The 21288-nt window shown below is 35.6% G+C and overlaps 1 protein-coding gene across 2 annotated transcripts; it reads right to left on the bottom strand.

The window, feature by feature from the left end:
* Window positions 1-1378: 1378 nt before the first annotated feature.
* LOC148310160 (uncharacterized) lies at window positions 1379-20337 on the bottom strand. Of its 2 annotated transcripts, none has more exons than XM_088258958.1 (12): window positions 19959-20337; window positions 17470-17617; window positions 16422-16663; window positions 14660-14887; window positions 14236-14352; window positions 13802-13939; window positions 11709-13277; window positions 10421-10507; window positions 10235-10332; window positions 6867-6964; window positions 3784-3901; window positions 1379-3700 (listed from the first exon to the last, which is right to left on the bottom strand). In XM_088258958.1, exons 1-12 carry the CDS (start codon window positions 20100-20102, stop codon window positions 2599-2601), a joined length of 4089 nt encoding a protein of 1362 aa, XP_088115084.1. In that variant the 5' UTR covers window positions 20103-20337; the 3' UTR covers window positions 1379-2598. The 2 variants fall into 2 exon arrangements, with proteins under 2 accessions (XP_088115084.1, XP_088115085.1); XM_088258959.1 differs by having other exon boundaries at window positions 2460-3700; window positions 6879-6964.
* Between the last annotated feature and the right edge of the window lie 951 nt (window positions 20338-21288).

Below are 21288 nucleotides of genomic sequence, written 5' to 3'. Positions count from 1 at the left end.
GTTATTTCACATATAGAATACACCTTTACAAATTTATACAATTAATTTGAAGAAATTTACAAATTAATGTATACACATGTTTGTCAGAGGAGGTAACGTTAAGATCTTATGAGGCAACGGAATATTTATGCTGGAAATAATTGATAGGAAACTCAGGAAGCCGTCATTTAACAAGCACCCAAAAAACATGTGATTTAGGTACTCATTTTCTAAACTGCACTCACACATGGTAGTATCCCGGACATGTATTCTAAACAAGTGGGAGCCGCAACAGCAATGATTTTGATCTACTAAAGATTAAAAGTATATGATAAAAGTAAATACTGGATAAACGTCAACAAAAGGATGCAAAAAACAAATCATTGTAAAATTTACCAATTGGGTAGATTTTTAGAGGCCTTTATAATTTTTCTATTTTTGATACATACAATATATCTATTTGAATTGTCGGCAATCTATAAATTGTCCATTAAATAAATTGGGTTGCTAATCATGTTCATACATTTCGCTCACTCCTTTCAACATCGTCATATATCAAAAAACTTGATTTTTGAGATCGTTTTTAAAGTTTAAAAATATAATAAAAATAAATATCATGCCACTTATTGAACTTTTAACTGTGCAACAGATCTTTTTAGGTAAAACTTCAAGGTTTTTTCTCCATTTAAAAAATATTTAGTATATTTAAATAAATAAAAAATACCTTTTCTTAAAATGCAAATACAATACTTTTTGCCCTGTAACAGGTAAATCTTAAGTTAAAAATATGGCTCTTTTGCTGGGATATAGTACATTTTTTGGGCATTCCAAAAATATGCACAACTTAAAATTTAAGATTTTTGATATATGACGTTGTTGAAAGGAGTGAGCGATTTGTAATCATCAAATTTGCATTTCATTTAGACTTCATACATTTTCTTCGATTCCTCTTCTATAAGGAATGTAAGGCTGAACTACGGATAGTTGAAAATATTAAGAAGAGTTCTTTAAGGTGGTATGGACATATGGAGTTAATAGGTAACGAGAGAATGACTAAGAAAGTATGTGTGCAAATGTGAGCGGGAGAACATAACGAGGATGGCTGAAAAAGACTTGGCACGATCAGATCAATCAGAACCTAAAATCCAGTGAAGTAAAAAATCTGCGTAATTGGAGGAAATGTATGACTAGATTTATGGATGTGAAGGAGGCGAGGAGTGTATTTCAGGACAGAAGAGTGTGGCATTCCATCTTCTCTGCCTAGCCCTGCGGAGAAACAGCGTTATGGTATTAGTAGTAGTAACTCTTCTATTATAAAAAAAATTTGATTAACACATTAATATTTTGCTAATTTACTTAGGGAGGTACATAAAACTTGTTGAAAAAACAAACCACAATCTATTATTTTCCAAGTTTTTTTTATTGTTCTATGTGAAATTACATATATAATACATACACATATTAGGTAAACTAAAACACTTTTTATATCATGATAAGAAATGTAATTTCACATTTTAAAAGAAGTGAAAATGAAGTAGATAGATACAGTGGAACCTCTCATAACAAGTAATTTGCATGATCAGCAAAAAAAAGTGAAAAAGTTGCTCCCTTAACGAGTGACATTCTGCATAACGAGTTGCAGAGAAAGGACAAGTCCTCTTTTCACGACATTCACTTATGAGCCAGGACTTCCGCGCTAGTCATAACTAAAAATGTTTCACTTTACGAGTAAGATTCTGGAATGAATTATACTCATTATGAGAGGTTCCACTGTATTTTGCATAGAAAATCTTACACTATCATTTAGATGTAAATATATGTAATCTTAATTATAATGTGAATAATTGCCTATTTCAATATCAAGTCTCAAACAGTGAATTCTGGCATCGTAAAGTTTTCACATCAACTGGGATTTCTAGGTCAATAAAGGTTACCTTCAGCTCTTCAGTAGATTTTGAAAGTCAACACAAGCTAATGTATCTATTCAATTATTGTCTATCGCATATTTATAACATAGTAAATATTTCCACACAGATTTTGACCTTCCCCTCCCAGTGATTTGTATTTTCTACAACTCGACTTTGAAAATGAGAATTTCAAAATAAAGTATAATAGATACGGGCTCAGAATTCTTATATTCCGCCGTAATATAATAATGTATTTCATGAAAGTATTATAATATAAACTTATTCATTTGCAGCGACAGAAATAAAAAATTTGTGAAAAAATCAGAGATAAAATCACCAACACACTAACATTTCTCATTGTGTGCGTGCGTGCCGTGCTTTGTGTATACGCGCATGTCGTAGCGTGTTTACTGCGCCGGTAGTGCACAGATCGTCTTAAGCGGTGGTCGTGTCGCTACGCTAGTTATTGCGGCTACTTGCGATTAATTTTTGTCTCGTTTTCAGATACTTATCAGAGCTAACATTACAAAATTGTATTTTAACTTCAACTGTGGTCAATAAAAGCAACATTTAGGAATATTCACATTTTCATATGGTGTACAAATACATATGATTGTTGCACCGTAAGGGAAAGGTTAAGATAACTGATGGTAAATTAATATTAGTCGATTAGGTGATTTATGTATTTCCAGTGAAACGTACGAGTATGCGTTTAATTAGTCCAGTACGGGTGGTATGGAGGCTGAGAAGTAATGTTGTGAACATTGGGGGGCGGTGGTGGGGGCGCAATGTGAGTGCGGGCGGGGGGCATCATGGGCGGAGGCCCGCTGGAAGGGGGAGGAACCATAGACGGTCCCATGGAGTGGACCATAGGTCGCATATTCATCTCTCCCATATGTTGATTGTTATTTCCCACATTCATCGGCATACTTTGATTGTTGACAATCATCGACGGCATGCCTTGACCCATGCCCATGTTTTGGTTCATGTTGGGTTGGATATTTTGAACCGGATTCGCCGGTCCCCCTTGGCCCATATTAGAAGTCATATTCGGATTCATCATGTTCTGTCCTAAATTATGCTGCATGTTATTGGGAACATTGTGTCCCATGTAAGACGAGGGGCTTTGACCCAGATTAGGCATCATGTGCTGCCCCATGTTTTGGGGAATATTCTGCCCCATATTTTGAGTCATGGCTTGTAAGTGATTGGGCATTATTTGTCCCATGTTGGGAGACATGTTTTGTCCGACATTCGGGTGGATGTTTTGCCCGACGTTCATCGGAATGTTTTGATTCATTCCGGGTGGCATATTGGGCGGCATGATGTAACTGTTGTTGGGCATGTGATGCTGTTGCGCCATATTACTCACCATGCCCTGAGACATATCGTACTGAGTATTTTGATGCATGTTTTGGCCGGCGTTCATGTTCGGTGGCAGATTTTGCCCGAAGCCTTGGTTCATGTTGGAATTGGCCATGAGCATATTGGGAGGGGTGTTGTTTCCTTGCGGCATATTGAACTGCATGTTCGGTTGCATGGAAATGTTTTGGGGTTGTCCTCCCGGAGGCGGAGGGGGCGGCGGCAGCAGGTGATAAGGCAAATTCCCCTGGAATATCTGCGTAGCATTCACATAGGGCTGATACTGCTGTTGGAATTGTCGATTCGGGATACTGTCACCGCCCATCGGAGCGGGTTGTCCTTGGTACTGATTTGTGTTGTACTGCACCGCGTTGCCTTTGTACTCTGTTCGCTGGTCATTCCACGGTGCCGGTTTCTGCATATTCTGATTTCCATTTGCCTGTGTCTCAGACCTGTGAAAAAATCAAAGTAAATAAATCATAAATGAAACGAAAGAATAGCTTTACTTTAATAATTAACAAAACCATTTACTTACTGTTCCCCAGCTTGCTCGTTGGGCTTATCGCTCTTGGGAGAATTTTCTTCCTTCAAATTGTGGTCTTCCTTTTTCAGATCAGATACATCTACTTTTTCCATTGTGTTTTTTGAGTCACCTACACATTCATAGAGTTATATCTTTGTTATGTATTATCTAAATTAATACTTACAAGATTAAGCATTAGATTTTTTTTAATTGTGTGGACTTGCAGCACTCTAAAGTATTACATAATATTTAATATTTAAAATAATTGTTTTTATACTACTATGTAAACTTGAAAACATTATATTATTAAAACATTTATATGATGTTATATTGGCTCCAGGTTTTCAATTAAATACAGGAGAAAAAATTTCCACCTAGAACTAAGTATTTATGCATCAAAATTGCAAAAATAAACATAAATATTTGCTTTCTCCGCCGACCTATATGAAATGTGTTTCTGGAACATAAGTATGGAAAAAAATCCTTTCATAGCAAATAGTATAGAAGAAATGTTTCATCTCAGGCAGCAATAAATGTGTATGAAACATATTCCTGGTACATTAACTCTAACTATGACAAATACATATCGTAGTTGGGTGAAACTGGTGTCGCCGGTTTGATTCTCGCTAACGAATGAATGAATAAAAGCAACACAAAGGAGAAAAATTTACGCCTTCAAAATGTGGTGTTGTAGGCGCATGCTCCAAATTCCATGGACAGCTAGACGCACCAATGAGTCCATTCGCCAGGAACTACGCTTGACTCAGGGCAATGCCTGTACGCGATGATTTATCGTTGCTCGTGGCAACGAGGATAGCCTGGAACGACTAGTTGTGATCGGTAGCCTGGAGGGGAAAAGAGGGAGAAGAAGATCCCCCCACGATGGACCAATCAAGTTAAGACAGCAGCAGGCACCTCGGTGGCTGGAGCGCTACGTCCAGTGCAGTGAAGGGATAACTGGAGAAGAGTCATTGCTTCCCTAAGGATCACAACCCTCAGTAATGAAGAACAAGACGGAGAAGAAGAATGAATTAATTCTAATTGGTTAGGGTCACAGTTTCATCATAATTTCCTTGGCCATTTTCTCCCTCCTATAGAGATTTAGGAATTTATTGAATGTTTCAGCTCTGGAATAGTAGACATCGATTGACAGCAAATATATATATACATGAAAACTGTCAGTATATTTTCTTGGTAGCAAATAAACAGTAATTTTTCAGCCCCGGATCTTATCTTGGTAGCAAATATACATGAAAATTATCAGATCTTTTTATTGTAGCAAACAAACATCAATGTTTCAGCCTTGGATCTTATCTTGGTAGCAAATAAACATAGCAAAATTGTCAGGTACTCTTTTTGGTAACAAACAAACGTGAATGTTTCAGCCCTGGATATTTTTTTGGTAGCAAATATACGTGAAAGTTGTCAGGATCTATTTTTGGTAGCAAACAAACATGAATGTTTCAGCCCTGGATCTTATCTTGGTAGCAAATATACATGAAATTATATTATTAATTGATTCGGCATTAACTTTGTGGAATGACATGATTATTTTTATTTTTATAACACTTGAATAATCCACTTAATTGAGTTTTATTTTTATTTACGACTAGTTTCGAAAACGACAATTGTTTTCATCTTCTGGTACAAATTCAAACTTAATTTTAAATTAAAACTTAGTTTAATTTGTACCAGAAGATGAAAACAATTGTCGTTTTCGAAACTAGTCGTAAATAAAAATAAAACTCAATTAAGTGGATTATTCAAGTGTTATAAAAAAAATATATACATGAAATTGTCAGGATATTTTTTTGGTGGCAAACAAACATGTATGTTTCAGCCCTGGATCTTATCTTGGTAGCAAATATACATATCAAAATTGTCAGGATCTCTTTTTGGTAGCAAACAAACATGAATGTTTCAGCCCTGGATCATCTCTTGGTAGGAAATAAACATGAAATGTCTTGGATCTTATCTTGATGGCAATAATATACATGTAAATTTTCAGCACTGCATCTTAGCTTGGTAGCAAGATACATCAAAATTTTCAGCCCCAGAATATTACTCTTCTCTTAGCGGTAGTTTTTAGAAGTGGTTCCGTAGTTAGCGTCATGGTCTCCGAATTGGAAGTTCTAAAATCTAGGTTTAACCCCCACTCCGACGCAACACGATTCCTATTTTACATTTCGTGAAATCTTTCAGCCGAAGAATATTTATCCTCCTTTGACTTAGGTTTCCATAATTTTTCTACCACTATAACTATACACATAAGAACTGAATTGTGGTCGATCAGCATGATAAAATTTTGATCATTTTTATTACGTAGTTTGTATGTAGTTAGTTCTTGACTTGAATGTTGTATATCTGGTTCTGCTGACAGCTGCTGTGTTGACATATGCGAGACTGGATACTGCTTACGTATCATAGGATGATCAAAATTGAGGCCATTGAAATGCAGGGTCACTGCAGAATGCTCCAAATATGGACAGACTGGATATCAAATATCCTGCAATGGATTCACCAAAGTCCAAGCTTTGTAAAAGAATGCAAAAAAACGAATAATACTGAAAGTTAGAAGTTGCAAGAAGAAGGATTTTGTGGCTGGGGTTCGTCAGAAACTGCATGGGCCTTCGCAAGCAGCTGTTCCATGTACTAGATGCTTGGTCTCTGTTGATACATCTAATATAAATAACATATAAATAACTAACATCTTGGCCATGCTCCAGCACGAGAAGGCGCAATAATACGGCAGCTCCACTTTCCCCCCTTCACACTCAGCCAATTGACGATGTCTTTCTTCAAATTTTTTTTTATCTATCATTATAATTTTCATATCATAATCCGCATCTGTAAAACCGCCCTTGAGGTAGTATTTTACGAAAATGGCCCTATATAAATTATCTAAAATTATTAGTATTATCTGCTTTCTCCGAAAAATACAAAAAAGGTGTTCTGAAAACGAAAACAAATAGCATTTTGGAAGTAACTGAAAAGGGCAAAATCTAGCAAAATGTTTCAAGGAAAAATTGAGCTAGTAAGAATAAGAATACTACTATATTCGTGTTTCCCGATTAATTAGGAAATTAATATAATACCTTTCTTCTCACCCCATTTAGTGGAACTGCTTTGATCACTCTTAGTAGATTCGGTTGACTTGAAGGATTTGTTTGGAGATTTCCCCGAACACTGTGATCTGAGGAATGTTGTAAACATGTTATACGTTAACACCTATTTTACACAATATCATCAGTCGATAGACAGATTTGCAATTCGAGAAGTCGCAACTCCTTAATATAGCTTAATCTTGACAGCATTATGACTATTCATACCTCACAGCATATCCAATCTTGATGTGGCCACCACAGACTGTAACTCTACACAATAAACATATTTAATCTATACAAATAAAAACGTTACTTTGTTCAAAATCTCAAATCTCCTCAAGCTATTCACCGATTTCTTTGAAATTTTGACAAAATGTTGCATTCAAATATGCGCCAGTTTTTATATACCTGACAGGTGTTTTTACTTGGGACATTATGAAATTATGTTTTTTTTTAATCTTTTTAACACTTTTTTGACCATAATGGCAATTACATCTGTTGAACACAACAATAATATGCACAAAACTAAACATTGCTCATGGCGGACAGCATGCTTCTTAATAGCTACTATCACTTATTTTATACATTATTTTGGTTCATTGATTTTTAATATTTTTATTGCTACACAAGCATTGTGAAATTAAACATATTAGAAATGTGCGTTTCGTGTTTTCTTTCTTTTCCATTAAACCAAACTGAGCCACAGCAACACGTGGCCGGGTACAACTAGTAATAATATAATTACTTATTTATATTTTTCCAAAAATGTTATAAATATTAGTATCTAACCATCGGTGAGTGGTTAAATACTGACATATTTGTAAAAAAATAAATAAGTAAAAATGACTAACCACAAAGTAAATGCTTTAAATATTAATAATATTGAGAATAAAATAATATAATTATTCGAATAATTGTATTTACGAAAAACTTTCGATAAAACCAAAATCAGTAATTTAAAAAAAAATGCTACTTGTAAACTGATTTCTTGTAAATTTGTTTTAAATTAACTGGAAAATAGTGTCTAGCAAAAAGAGAAAATTTGACCCATTTTAAGGAATTTTGCGAACTCTTCAGCATATCCCTATCCTGGTATAACATGTTATATGGCATTTTAATAGGAGAATAATTTTCTAAGAATAATCATAGTGAAATTTTTTTATTAAAAAAACAGATACTTATTGCCTGCACTATAAAGTAAGTCTTGAAAACACACATAACTTATACTTTAAGGCAGTTGTGATGCCGGTTAGAAAATATTATTACTTGATAAATTGGCAAAAAGACATTATATTGTAGTCATACAGGAGAAAGTGACCAACTAACAAAACGTAAAATGTTCAGGAGGGCCATTTAAGTCACATTTGCTTGGCAAGAAAATAAACATCAATGCAGTTAGTCATTTTTAAGAAGTCAATATATTATATTTCCAAGTTTAAAATCCTTTGAGATTATTTTCAATATTAAGCTAGTAAGATATCAAATAGTCAATGATCACGCTTTTTGTAAAAAAATGCACTTGGTCACTTTCTCCTGTATGACTACTATATTATCATGGAATGTTATTTTGGCTTAGTACAATGTATTAACCTTTCCTGGAGTAAGAACGTAAATGAACATCGGTGCGAATTTTTCTCAAAGGAGTGTCGACATTAATGAACGTTAAAGTCCGTCTGTCAGTTGTATGATGTAACTTGTATGGCATTTGCATCTGTGGATATTTGTATGTAATTTTGTCATAATAAAACCTAAAAATGGCGAGTTATTTAATTATTATTTTTACATAATTTCTATCTTCATAATACATAATACATAAAAAAAAAAATTCATGTAAAAAGAACCCATTCCCCAGAGAAAGTCGAACATCAATTATTGTACTCCCGGAAAGGTTAAAAATTGTCTCGAGTAAATACTGCATTATATGAGTACTCATTGAGTTTTATAATGTTTGAAAATGATTCTCTTCCGTTTGGCATGCACTATTTTTTGCAGAGAAAGCGTCGAAATCTAGCATAATATTGACAATTAGCAAAAATTTACTCCATTAGCTGCTCCATAAACCTGTCTTTGAAAAAAACTTCAAAAAAATATAGTCTGCCATCATCAAATCAAAAGATCTGATTTGATGATGTCATACCGCACTGCGGAACATAAAAACAAGCTTTAAAATCTCAATTATTGCCTTTTGTTCATAATGTTTGCATTCTGCACCAAACGGCCTATTCTCGGTTTACCACAATATCCCAAAGTTGTAGGCAGCTGAACCATCTTTGCAGCAGCAGCGTTGCGTTTTTAGCAGAATTTGCAAATTTCCGCGACCGAAAGTTCAGGAGCGAGCAACTATGATCACGTGACTAAAAAAATATATCCCGCAAAATCTGCTCAACGAAGACAGGTCAAACCTAACTGGAAAAACCTAGACACCACCCTGGTGATCTGATGGAACCATGAAAAATACTAAGCACAAAACATTCTCCATGAATTCCAACCAGTGGTAGACAGAGCTGAGCTGAATTCCAGAGAGAGAGATATCAAATCATATTCAACAATCAGCTACATATGCTGTAAATGGGGGCTTGTTACAAATAGTGAACTTATCATAAAACAAGTACAGTAAAAGATCATTGATGAGAAGTACAATAAGTTAACACATTTCAGACGGTTATTTTTTTCATCTGCTGACAATGGGATTTGATAATTATGTACATATAGCTAAGACCTTAACAAAGAGATTGGTATATAATATTCATATAAAAACATTGGATAATTCTTTGTTTTATGCCTTTGGATAAAGGCTGTCGCAGAAGGTAAAAATACCCTTCCCATGCTTAAGCATCAATTGACCGATTAGGTAGAAATACCTTTCCCGTCCGAAAAGTGTTAAGATATTCCATAATTTTAAAAATACTCATATTATAAGAAAAAAGGAAAAAATATTTTTTCAAATTCATTCAAAGATTTGTTATTTTGTCAACACAAAAATATGTTTTTATTTTGAAAAATCAGTGCGCAAAATTTACATGGAAATTTCAAATTAACCCTTCAATTTCAAATCAATGATCTTTTACTGCATAACTAACAAAACAAAACTAGGGAGCCTTTCGCCAACCAAATTCCAGAAAACGCAGCTGAAGAAATACCGGTAATACCTATCAAGTAGTATGGAAGTGTCAAGTTTGTCTCTAAAAATCTGACATGTTCCATCAAGGCAACAGAAAAGTAATATGTATTATCAAAAATGTGACTTGTGAAATTTTGACATCGCCAATATACGCGTCCACTGCGTTAGAGAGGCTGAAATTTAGATTAGAAAATATTTAATAATATATGTGTTTATAAATGTTTAGTTCAATTCTTACCCTGGAGCTCTAGATTTATAATCCTCTTGGTCAAATCTTTTTTTGTGGCTGCCGTCTGATGAAGATTTTAGGTTTTCAGATCTGTTTCCCCAAACACCCTGTAGAAACACACATTTGAAACGGTTATATTTATAAATTCATAATGCGTATTGTGTTCAGTTATCCGAGTGATAAGCGCATTTATACCTCTTGATCAAATTTTCTCTTCTGTCCTGCCTCTGGAGATCTATCCTTCCGAGTGTGATCCGACTCGTTCCTATTGCGATTTAATTGCTACAAATAAAAAAAAAAATATCTCAAATAAGGCAATTAATTTGCATGTGGAAATACCTCTCTAAGGTATAATACAGTCTGTCTTGTGTTGTGGTTCTATTCCGAGTATAAATGTGATTCAATAAATAAATATGATTTTTCACAAATATTATAACAATAGTAAAACAAATTTATGAGGCGAATGTGTTTTGTATCAGAAGCAAAAGAAAACAGAGTAAAAGTTAAATAATAAAAAGCTATTAAACAAAAAACTATCCAAAATCAACAAAACCAATCAATTTCCATAATATTTATTTTTTTTAATTTTTTTTTTTTGTATTATTTTTTGACATCTCATCAAAGATGAAGAAGAATATGGAAGTCTGGGCATTTACGGGGCTGACGACCGTCATCGGCTGGTTTAAGTGATCACTTTACACACGTGTAACATTCACCAATTCTACCCATTATTGACAACCACACTACTCAAATTCTTGGAAGTTCTTTATATATGAACCAATTTAGAAACCTTGTTCTTGAATCACTAGAACTTCACTAGAGACATCTATTGGTGAGATGTAAAGAAGCTTTTTATTAAGCAGAAACTCTTATATTAGTATGTGAGGTCCAAATCCTGGATTATAATCACACACATGAGAAATGCCAAAAAATACCATTTTCATTTTTATTATTTAAGCTTATAATTTGACCAGATAATTTATTTACAACATTTTGAGTGTGTCCAAATACTTGTTCACAAAATCTGGATTATCTCCAATTACAGGAGTTATTTTCATATTATTTTTTGACATCTCATCAAAGATGAAGAAGAATATGGAAGTCTGGGCATTTACGGGGCTGACGACCGTCATCGGCTGGTTTAATTGGTTTAGAATTGGTGAATGTTACACGTGTGTAAAGTGATCACTTAAACCAGCCGATGACGGTCGTCAGCCCCGTAAATGCCCAGACTTCCATATTCTTCTTCATCTTTGATGAGATGTCAAAAAATAATATGAAAATAACTCCTGTAATTGGAGATAATCCAGATTTTGTGAACAAGTATTTGGACACACTCAAAATGTTGCAATTTCCATAACACACAAATAATAATCTATAACAACGGTTTCTAAACTTTTTGAATTACTCTTCCGGCGGTCTTGTGACATAGTCCATTATAGCTTAAGTTAGAAAAAAGAAACCAAAAGAAAGCATTTCTTACCGCAGGTGGACTGGATTTGGTTTCTCCTTGTCCATATTGCTGCGGAAAGGTATTACGTTGTCCGCTCTGGTTGCTAGAAGCTTGAACATTGGATCGCAAGATGTTCTCCTGCTGCCCATGGTCACCGTCGTAGCCCCTGTACTGATTATCATCCGTCTGAGATTTTGCATCTTGCTCATCTGGCGGCTGGTAGCGAGACGATCTACCTTCGTTCCGTTGCATATCGCTAATCTTCCTCTCATACTCAAACTCCCTGATACTTTCTTTCCTCTGCCAAACGGGATCCGTTTGTTGATTGGTCCTCTCTTGGTCGTTCCTACTCCACGGGTGAGGATATTGCCGGTTGCTTCTCGGCGCTCTCCTATTCCTGTTCCCCTGATTGGACCGACTCCTGCTTTGGTTGTCCTGCCTTCTCGGTTCCTGTCTCGACGGTTCGTTTTGGTTCGGCCCAAAAGGTCTCTGGGTTTGGGAATGCTGATTTATTTGATGTTGTTGGCCGTCTTGAGAGAAGACTTGCATGTTCAGCTGCGGCTGATTTGTATCTTGAGGGTTGATTTGGTGTTGGTTCCCTTGCTGCTGATTACTGTCGGAGGAAAAATGGTTGGGAGGCATCTGTCTCATTTGCTGATGAGTATTAATCTGACCGGTGTCTTGATTAGATTGCTGATTGGCAAAATTGTGTTGAGTTTGATTGGGTGCTTGCTGATTTAGGTATTGGTTGTTGCCAACCATAGTCGGAGGACCGTCTGTGAATTGGTTGGGCGGGCGGTTAGTACGTAACTGTCCAAAGTTTCCACGATGGTCCGAGTTATTTGGCGGGGGATTCATTTGCATTTGGTTTTGAGGAGGCATCTGCATGTTGATCTGACCGCGTTGGTTGTCTTGTTTTCCTTGACCGAACATTCCCATTTGCCTCGGTCCGGACTTCCCGTCACCTTGATCTGACTGATGGGAATTAGGGTTCCCTTGTCTCGAGTCGTTCTGATCTTGCTCACCGTCGGATGTATTTAAATTATTTCCCGCGTTACCTTGATAAGGAGAATTGATAATAGCTGAGTTCGCGTTTCCGGTTTGATTAACATAGTTGAAATTGTCATTGTGATTGTCTTGATTCTGGACTATCTGTTGGGACTGATCGTCCCTGTTCATTTGGTTTTGAATCTGACCGATGACGTGGTACTTCTGATTGTTTTGTTGATTGATTGATCGGAAATTATGGGACATTTGATCGTTGGAATTGATGATCTGAGAATTGGGATCGAGTTGGATTTGCGCGATGATCATTTGGGGCGGCGGTTGGGAATGGGGATTGATAGAGATGTTTCCGTCGTTCTGTTGAGAGTTCATGATCTGGTTTTCTCCGATTTGGGCCTGCGTCTGAATGGGAGGCGCCTGGTGGTAGACGAGGCCGCCTTGCACCAGCGAGAAGGTGCCGATGGAGTTGGAGGCCACGAGGTCGGGGGGGAGGTAGAGCGGCTGCGGAGGGGGGTGGCTGACCACCAGCACGGGAGGTGCATTGGGGCCCGAGGGAGGGGGCGCAGACAGCTGCACGAGCTGCGGTGGCGGAACCTACCAATAAACAACAATTTATTATTTTTGACATTTTGAAAGGTGAGAAATCTTTTTTTTTCTTCATCTGGAGTAAGTATTGAATTCACAGAATCAAGACATTTTAACTACGAATGCAAAGTTGCAAAGATTCATACAGATTTTGGATTATTGATTCTATACTAATTTAATACAGATTTCTAGACTGTAATTCAGATTTTTTGGTTTGGCATATAGTAACACTGAGCACAAGGCCACAAGCGAGCAGTAGTGTTATAAACGAGCACTGATCGCGGTCAGTCAGCAATGCCGCAACGTCGTAACGTAACATGCTCACCGAGAGCGATGTTACGACGTTACGTTATGACGAAATGCTCCGGTCAGTCTCCACTATCCCAAGTTGGACTTATTCCAAAGCAGACGTATACTGAGGTTCCACTGTATTTGGACACACTCAAAACGTTGTAAACAATTTATTTTTGCCTTTTGCAGAAAATTAAAAAAAAGTTTAATCAAATAGATAGGACAAGTAAAGTATACATTACCAGGGGTCCAGCATGTTGCGGGATGTGCACTCCAGGTGGAGGGATGTTGACATGCGTGCCGGGACGCGGCGGAGGCTGTAACACAACCTGCTGCAGCTGGAACTGCTGACTGGACACTCCCATCTGTTGTCCAGTCGACTGTTTCAAAAATAAATCAAATCAATCACTATTTTTGATATCTCAACATTGATGAAGAATAATATGGAAGTCGGGGCATTTACGGGCTGACGAAGCGTAGTTGTCAATCATGAGTAGAATCGGTGAATGTTACACGTGTGTAAAGTGATCACTTAAACCAGCCAATGACGGTCGTAAGCCCTGGAAATGCCCGGACTCCATATTCTTCTTCATCAATGTTGAGATGTCAAAAATAATGTTAAAAAAAACTCCTAATTGGAGATAATCCAGATTTGAAATTGTGATAAATAACTCACATTATTTTGAGTGTTCATCAGCCAAGGATGGTCCACGGAGAGTTGAGGCGGGGCGGTCATGTGCTGCTGGGGCGGAGGGGGCGGCATCGACATCTGAGGGGGTGTGCTCATCATTTGCTGGAATCAACAGGTAATATGAGTTTAACCCTTTCCCGTCCTTAATTTTTTTTTAATAATTCCATCAGGTCCACAATAGATTTACAGCATTACAGGGTTAAACAATACATCCAAGTTTTTTTTTAAATAAAACTACACTTGTGTTAAAAATTTATTTTTATTTTGAATGTAAGCCCTGTAAATGCCCAGACTTTCATATTTTTCTTCATCTATGTGGAGATGTCAATAAGTACAACTCAAATTAAAAATGGATAGATTTTATCACAAAGTGACCGCCGAATCGATGAATAAAAAACAAATTTCATACCTGTTGTGGGAATTCCGTTTGCTGGAGTTCCTGCACCAAGGTCTCCACGAGGTTGACCGCCAGCTGCCGCGCTGTAGCCAGCCCGTCCGGGCGAGGGTGCTCCAGGTACAGGTGGAGGGGCTCCAAGCTCTCTCTCCCCAGAGCCACCTCCACGAACTGGGAGCCGCGCCCACGCAGCGTGACGGCGGCTCCCGTTTCACTGCGGATATAGTGCAGATTGGAGCCGTTCTAAAATTATAGATATAACCAGAACAAAAATTAACCAAAATATGGAGGCGGACATGGGCAGTATTATATTTACACAAAAATTAATTTTTCCTTTGAATATGGAAAATATCTTATTATTTGTTCTTATTATTCTTACATATTATTTGCAAGAAATGATTAAAAATGTCTTTAACTTTCCCCTCCCGGTGATATAACCTTTAAAATGAGAATACCAATATAAAATATTATAGATACGGGCTCAGAATTTTTATATACTAATTTATTATTTGAAGTTATTCATTTGCAGCGACAGAAACAAATTTGTGAAAAAATGGAGGATAAAATCACCAATACACAAACGTTTCTCAGTGTGTGCCATTGCTTTACGTATACGCGCATGTCATTGCAAGTTTAGTAGTGCGCAGACCGTCATACGCGGAGGTCATATCGCCATGCTAGCTATTGCGGCTACTTGCGATGTATTTTTTCTCGTTTTCAGAAACTTAGCAGAGCTAACATTACCAAATTGTTACATTTCTACTTCAAATATGGTCAATAAAAGCAACATTTAGGAATATTCACATTTTTCCCGTTTTTAAACCACATTTTCATACGGTGTAAAAAATACATATCACCGTTGCACGCGGAAGTTTATTAGCACCGTGAGAAAAAGATTAGCATACTGTTGATAGAGAGCGGGACACGCTTATAAGCATTCCATTTGCTAACTTTGGTAGAGCGCGAGACGCCAAAAAACTTTGTATAGATTGGAATTAGGTTTGCAGTTGCTTGTGATTAGTATACGACCCTAATTAGTATACTAATTAGGGTCAGGGTTGATGAAAACGCCTGACAACAATGTGTTAAGAAAAGAAGGCCAAATTTATCTGTACTTTACTCTACAACACGACATTAAATTTTTCATGTTATTTTTTTCCCAAAAAAAAATAAACTAAATAAGATATTTGTTGATTTAAATACCAATGATTATGCAGCCCTGGAATCAATTCTTGATAAATTATTGATTGATAGTTTTGCTATCCATACTATCAAATCTTTAAAAAAAATTATATACCAGAAGCAAGCAGGTATTTTTTAAAAGTGATCCTTTTATCTTACAGAATTTTATAAGGGGTTAATGTTTTAAATTGTATTTTTATATTTTGACTAGCGAAAATGACTGAAATGAGTAACTCAACCCTTCACTGCATGACTTTTTTTGCATGACTGCATTGACAGTTCATCTTCGAGAAACAAGTGAAGTTATTATTTTGGCGTTCATAGCGCATCTCTTGGCTAAATTATGAACTATATACGTGAGTTATGAATGTATCTAATCAGTAACAACAAAGAATGGTTGCCTATATTTTTAAAGGACGTTTTAACACTAACTTTTGGGTATGTAACAAATTTGATACACTATGCAGTGAAGGGTTAAAATTGAAAAACAATTTAAAAGCATTGACATTACTTCTCTAAAAAGTCTCCTCTGATATCTCAGCATTATAGGGGGGTTTACTGTACTGATTTGTTGAATAAAATACTATTTTATTACCGGTCCAATGATTTTCCCCCTCAAATCGAAGGAGGCGGGTACTCCATCCAAGCCGATATAGAGTTTCTCAACCTGTGTGACATTAGTGGACACACCCATGAGAGCTGGGGGCTTGGGCGCCGGCTGGGAAGACTGCATGTTGGTTCTATTATTCGCCTGCATGGAATGAATGGAGTTCATCCCTTGACGAATCGGGTTCCCGATGTCGTTACGGATTATTTCGTGGATCTTTTGAATAGCCACTAAAAGCAAAGTAAAAAAAAACATATGTAGTACAGATGGGCAAGTTAATAATATAAATAGTGATAGGTAAAATACATAATTTTAACACAGTAAATCTGGGTAATTTAGAAGTCATAGTTATTACATATTGAACAAATGATTAATATATCTTGTTTAACAATTCTTATCTTTCATTAATTGATTCGGCGGTCACTTTATGGTAAAATCTGTACATTTTTAAAAAAAGTTTTACTTAGTAAATACCATGTCCACCTCTGTAGTGTAATGGTCAGCACGCTCGGCTACCATTCTGGAGGTCCCGGGTTCGATTCCCAGGGGGATCAAATAAATATCAGTGATTTTTTCAGTCTAATATTTATTCAATATTACCCTGGACTAATACCTAAAGCGGAGGGCTGATCACCTTTCCTTCATGTGTTTACGTCAAGATAACACTGCGTTTATATAATGCAGTGCCCTATGCACCATTGGGGTGCGGATAAAGGTTAGAGAAAGAGAGAAATACCATTTTTTCTTAAAATCTATTGTGATACGTGTTTCGATGCATTCCGCATCATTTTCAAACACCGTATGTGAAGCTAATTATAAATTTTAGAGTTGGGTCCTTGGGACGTTGAAGGTTGAAGAGAGGGTAGGAGCTGTTTCTTTTTTCTATTTATTTATTTAATAATTATTATTGTTTATTTGATTTTTATATCACTCATAAATGGGGCAGTATGGAAAATACTTTTTCTGTTGTTAGTTTCATGTTTTATTTTATTTTAAAGACACAAACATCTAGAATTTCGGGCACTCAAGAACTTACATTCAATGCTTTGCTTCGTCGGCCCTTGGATAAAAAGATACAAAGGGCGGTCCAGAGGGTTCTTCTGATGATCATTTTTAGAAATAAACCTCCCCCGAGTCGTTATCGCAGCACCAGAATAGTGGTTGATCTCATCTTGCACAAATCCCTACAGGAATAAACACAAACTTCTATAAGGAAAAATCTAACAAAGGTTAATTAATTCTTTTATTTATATTTGAAGCACTAACTTTGTGACTATCCATTTTATAATTAAAATGTAACTTGTATTTACAGTGATTTTAAAACAAAGTTACATTTTAATTATATATATAGTAAATTGATTCAATTCTTAAATTTATTAGATGTAACACGTTGACTGTCACGGCTTTTTTCAGAATTCCGGTCTAAACAGCCAATTTTATTAAATCATATTATTATTTTTGACATCTCATCAAAGATGAAGAAGAATATGGAAGTCTGTGCATTTACGGGGCTGACGACCGTCATAGGCTGGTGTTTAAGTGATCACTTTACACACGTGTAACATTCACCAATTCTACCCATTATTGACAACCACACTACTCAAATTTTTGGAAGTTCTACATATATGAACTAATTTTGAAACATTGTTCTTGAATCACTAGAACTTCACTAGAGACATCTATTGGTGAGATGAAAAGAATCCTTTTATTTAGCAGAAACTCTTTTATTAGTATGTGAGGTCCGAATCCTGGATTATAATTACACACATGAGATACACCAGAAAATATCATTTTCATTTTTATTATTTGAGCTTATGATTTGACCAGATAATTTATTTACAATATTTTGAGTGTGTCCTATTACTTAAATAATATGAAAATAACTCCTGCAATTGGAGATAACTCAGATTTTGTGAACAAGTATTTAGACACACTCAAAATGTTGTAATCATATTATATTATTAAAAAAATTAATAATACATAATTATATTTCCCGTTTATTTATTAATAAATTTTCTAATCTCAATAATATTAACATTTAAAGCATTTACTTTGTGGTTAGTCATTTTTACTTATTTATTTTTTTACAAAATATTAGTATTTAACCACTCACCGAGATTTTTATGTCTACTGGTTTCGAGACGTACACGTCTCTTCGTAAGGACAATCACTAATTCATCACAAATTAATTCAAAACAAATCACTTAGTGATTGTCCTGACGAAGAGACGGGTACGTCTCGAATCCGGTAGAGATAAAAATCTCGGTGAGTGGTTAAATACTAATATTATTAACATTTTTGTAAAAAAATAAATAAGTAATAAATTTTCTGTTCATGTAAGCCAGCATTGATTTTTTTTCTTCCCATGCGCCATCCATCCATATTAGTACTGATATACATACTAGGAATTTTATCATAGCTGCATGAATATGGCAAGTAAACACAGTACGAGATAACTCATAGTCAGTTTCCTAGCAAGAACACAATCTACGAGTAATCTCGTAGTCGGCTTCCTAGCAAGAACACAATCTACGAGTTATCTCGTAATCGGCTTCCTAGCAAGAACACAATCTACGAGTAATCTCGTAGTCGGCTTCCTAGCAAGAACACAATCTACGAGTTATCTCGTAGTCGGCTTCCTAGCAAGAACACAATCTACGAGTTATCTCGTAGTCGGCTTCCTAGCAAGAACACAATCTACGAGTTATCTCGTAATCGGCTTCCTAGCAAGAACACAATCTACGAGTTATCTCGTAGTTGGCAGTCAATGTATTAAAGGCAGCTCAGATGCTGTTGGTCATTTTATGGGTTTTATGCAATGCGCTAATAATAATTTTTTCTGGTCTTCGGGCATTTACAAGGGACGTTTCGAGAAGAGGTTAGCAAGAGGTATGATCGGTAAATGGGATAATAACCCGCAAATGCACCATAACAGGTAGATGGTTTCTTATTTTTGGGAAGTGTGTTTTTTAGGGATGGAAAGATTGATAATGATAAAGAAAGGATAGTGAATGATGGGAACAGAGTGAATGGTGCACTGAATTCAGTTAACCTTTTCCGGTCCCCCAAAATTAAAAAAAAAAAATCTAGGTACAGTTACATTCCAATTGGAATAAAATCCTTTGTCCTCTGCTCCACATACTGTTGGAAAAGATAAGAGTGACAAAAATGTAAGATTGGAATTTAAATAAACAATACTAATGATGAAAAAAATGTCGAATAACATCTGACATGGGACCTAAGAGGAAAAAATCGATGTCGAATGAGATTCGACATTGGACCAGTAAGGGTTAAAGCAAATAAACAAAATCTGAACTGGCAGTGCACAATGGAGTCCTGGTTCCAACATGTATGCCGGATATTCAACCATCCGGCCGAATATATTTATGAGAAAGCCGTATATCGGGTATCCGGCCAAATCACTATGCATTTCATTACTAGCCGTTTTTTATATTAGTACAATATATTTAATTTGCAATACAACAACAACGTTACAGTCAATAACAATGAATAAGCTTAAAATACCTTTGTAAGGAGATTTCTAGCTCCCACGGGTGCATCATTTATTTCAAACTCTGACGTGAAATAGTCGGAATTTTTCGCATTCGTATTGAATGATTGGGATTCTCCATTGAAATTCTTGCCAAATCTCGTGAACACGTTAGTCATACTGCTTTATGTATTTAGAAAAATTCCAAACTCGGTTAACTATGTAGTTTTCGCATACTAATGTATAAATAAATATACTGCAAACATGTCAGATATATAATACTTATTAAATAATCTTTTAAACAGTATTTTAACTATGATTACAGCGAAAATAGTTACAAAGATCACATACTAGTCACGGCTTAAATATTATCGAGCTTAATATTGCTTAATATTAATAAATTATATTTGCGACAAGCCATAGATGAAACTGGAAATGGATTTTGATTTTGACATTTATATTGACAAGAATATGCACTACATTTTGTACTAAGTGGTTCATATGTTGGTAAGTACCTAACCGTAAATTACGTTCATCTTGTTCTGACCGTTATCATCAGGGTAGGGTAGGGTTTTTAATTTGCCTTTTTCCCTACAGAAGTGTTTGAATTGATTTTTCTCAATACAGTGATAGTGAAAGTAAATTCAATTTTCTAAATGAAGTCGTTGCGCTTAGCGCAGTTACTCTAAAGTGTAAACTTGTGTCCCATCAGGAACAATTAAATGTAAATTCAGTGAAAAAAAAAAACGTTATCATCATCCAAAGGTGCACAAGGCACTTCATTAAATCGACGTTAACTTGATTGTAAATCAAATGAAGGCTTCTAGATTAGTCCTCTGCTTCAGGTACTACTAGTCCAGGGTTGTATTTAAAGTACTCGCAATAATAATTTCAATATCTAGCCTATGTATATAGGGACACTTTTACAAAATATTGTCTGGATGTCTAGAGTTGATGCTCTATAACAAAAATATAACTAAAAAAAATATGTTAAACTTAATTTGAACCCCCTGAAAATTGAATCCGGGATAACCAGGACAGTAGCTAAACTTTAGTAGCTAACTTTAACTCCTACCTTATGGAAGCGGAATTACTTTTATTGTATGATCTTATTATAATATATAATTAATTGTGCTTTGAGGGTTTTTACTCGGAAATCAACAGGCTTTCATCTATGCGTATACATTAGTACCTAATACGATGAAAATTCAATACCAGTAAATTATTTAAATATTTTTTTAAAATCCATGAAATAAATAATGAAATCAATAAGGTAGCTAGCCGAAAATGACAATTTGCCCTGCGCCAGCCAGTACCTGTTATGTTGTAATAAAAAAATGCTTATGTTATCCACCATGTTTTTTT

Source organism: Brachycentrus maculatus, unplaced genomic scaffold (genome assembly GCF_059751285.1).
Source record: "Brachycentrus maculatus isolate JH-2025_06_01 unplaced genomic scaffold, ASM5975128v1 h1tg000105l, whole genome shotgun sequence".
Taxonomy (NCBI): Eukaryota; Metazoa; Arthropoda; class Insecta; order Trichoptera; family Brachycentridae; genus Brachycentrus; species Brachycentrus maculatus.
This window is presented reverse-complemented; position numbering and strand designations above follow the sequence as displayed.

Excerpts from the sequence above, each read along its gene's own strand:
- LOC148310160 (XM_088258958.1), bottom strand. The coding sequence starts at position 20,102 with ATGACTAACGTGTTCACGAGATTTGGCAAGAATTTCAATGGAGAATCC. Across the intron at positions 16,664-17,469 it reads GACGAAGCAAAGCATTGAAT|TGGCTATTCAAAAGATCCAC; the intron begins GTAAGTTCTTGA and ends CTTTGCTTTTAG. Across the intron at positions 13,940-14,235 it reads TGATGAACACTCAAAATAAT|TCGACTGGACAACAGATGGG; the intron begins GTGAGTTATTTA and ends TTTTTGAAACAG.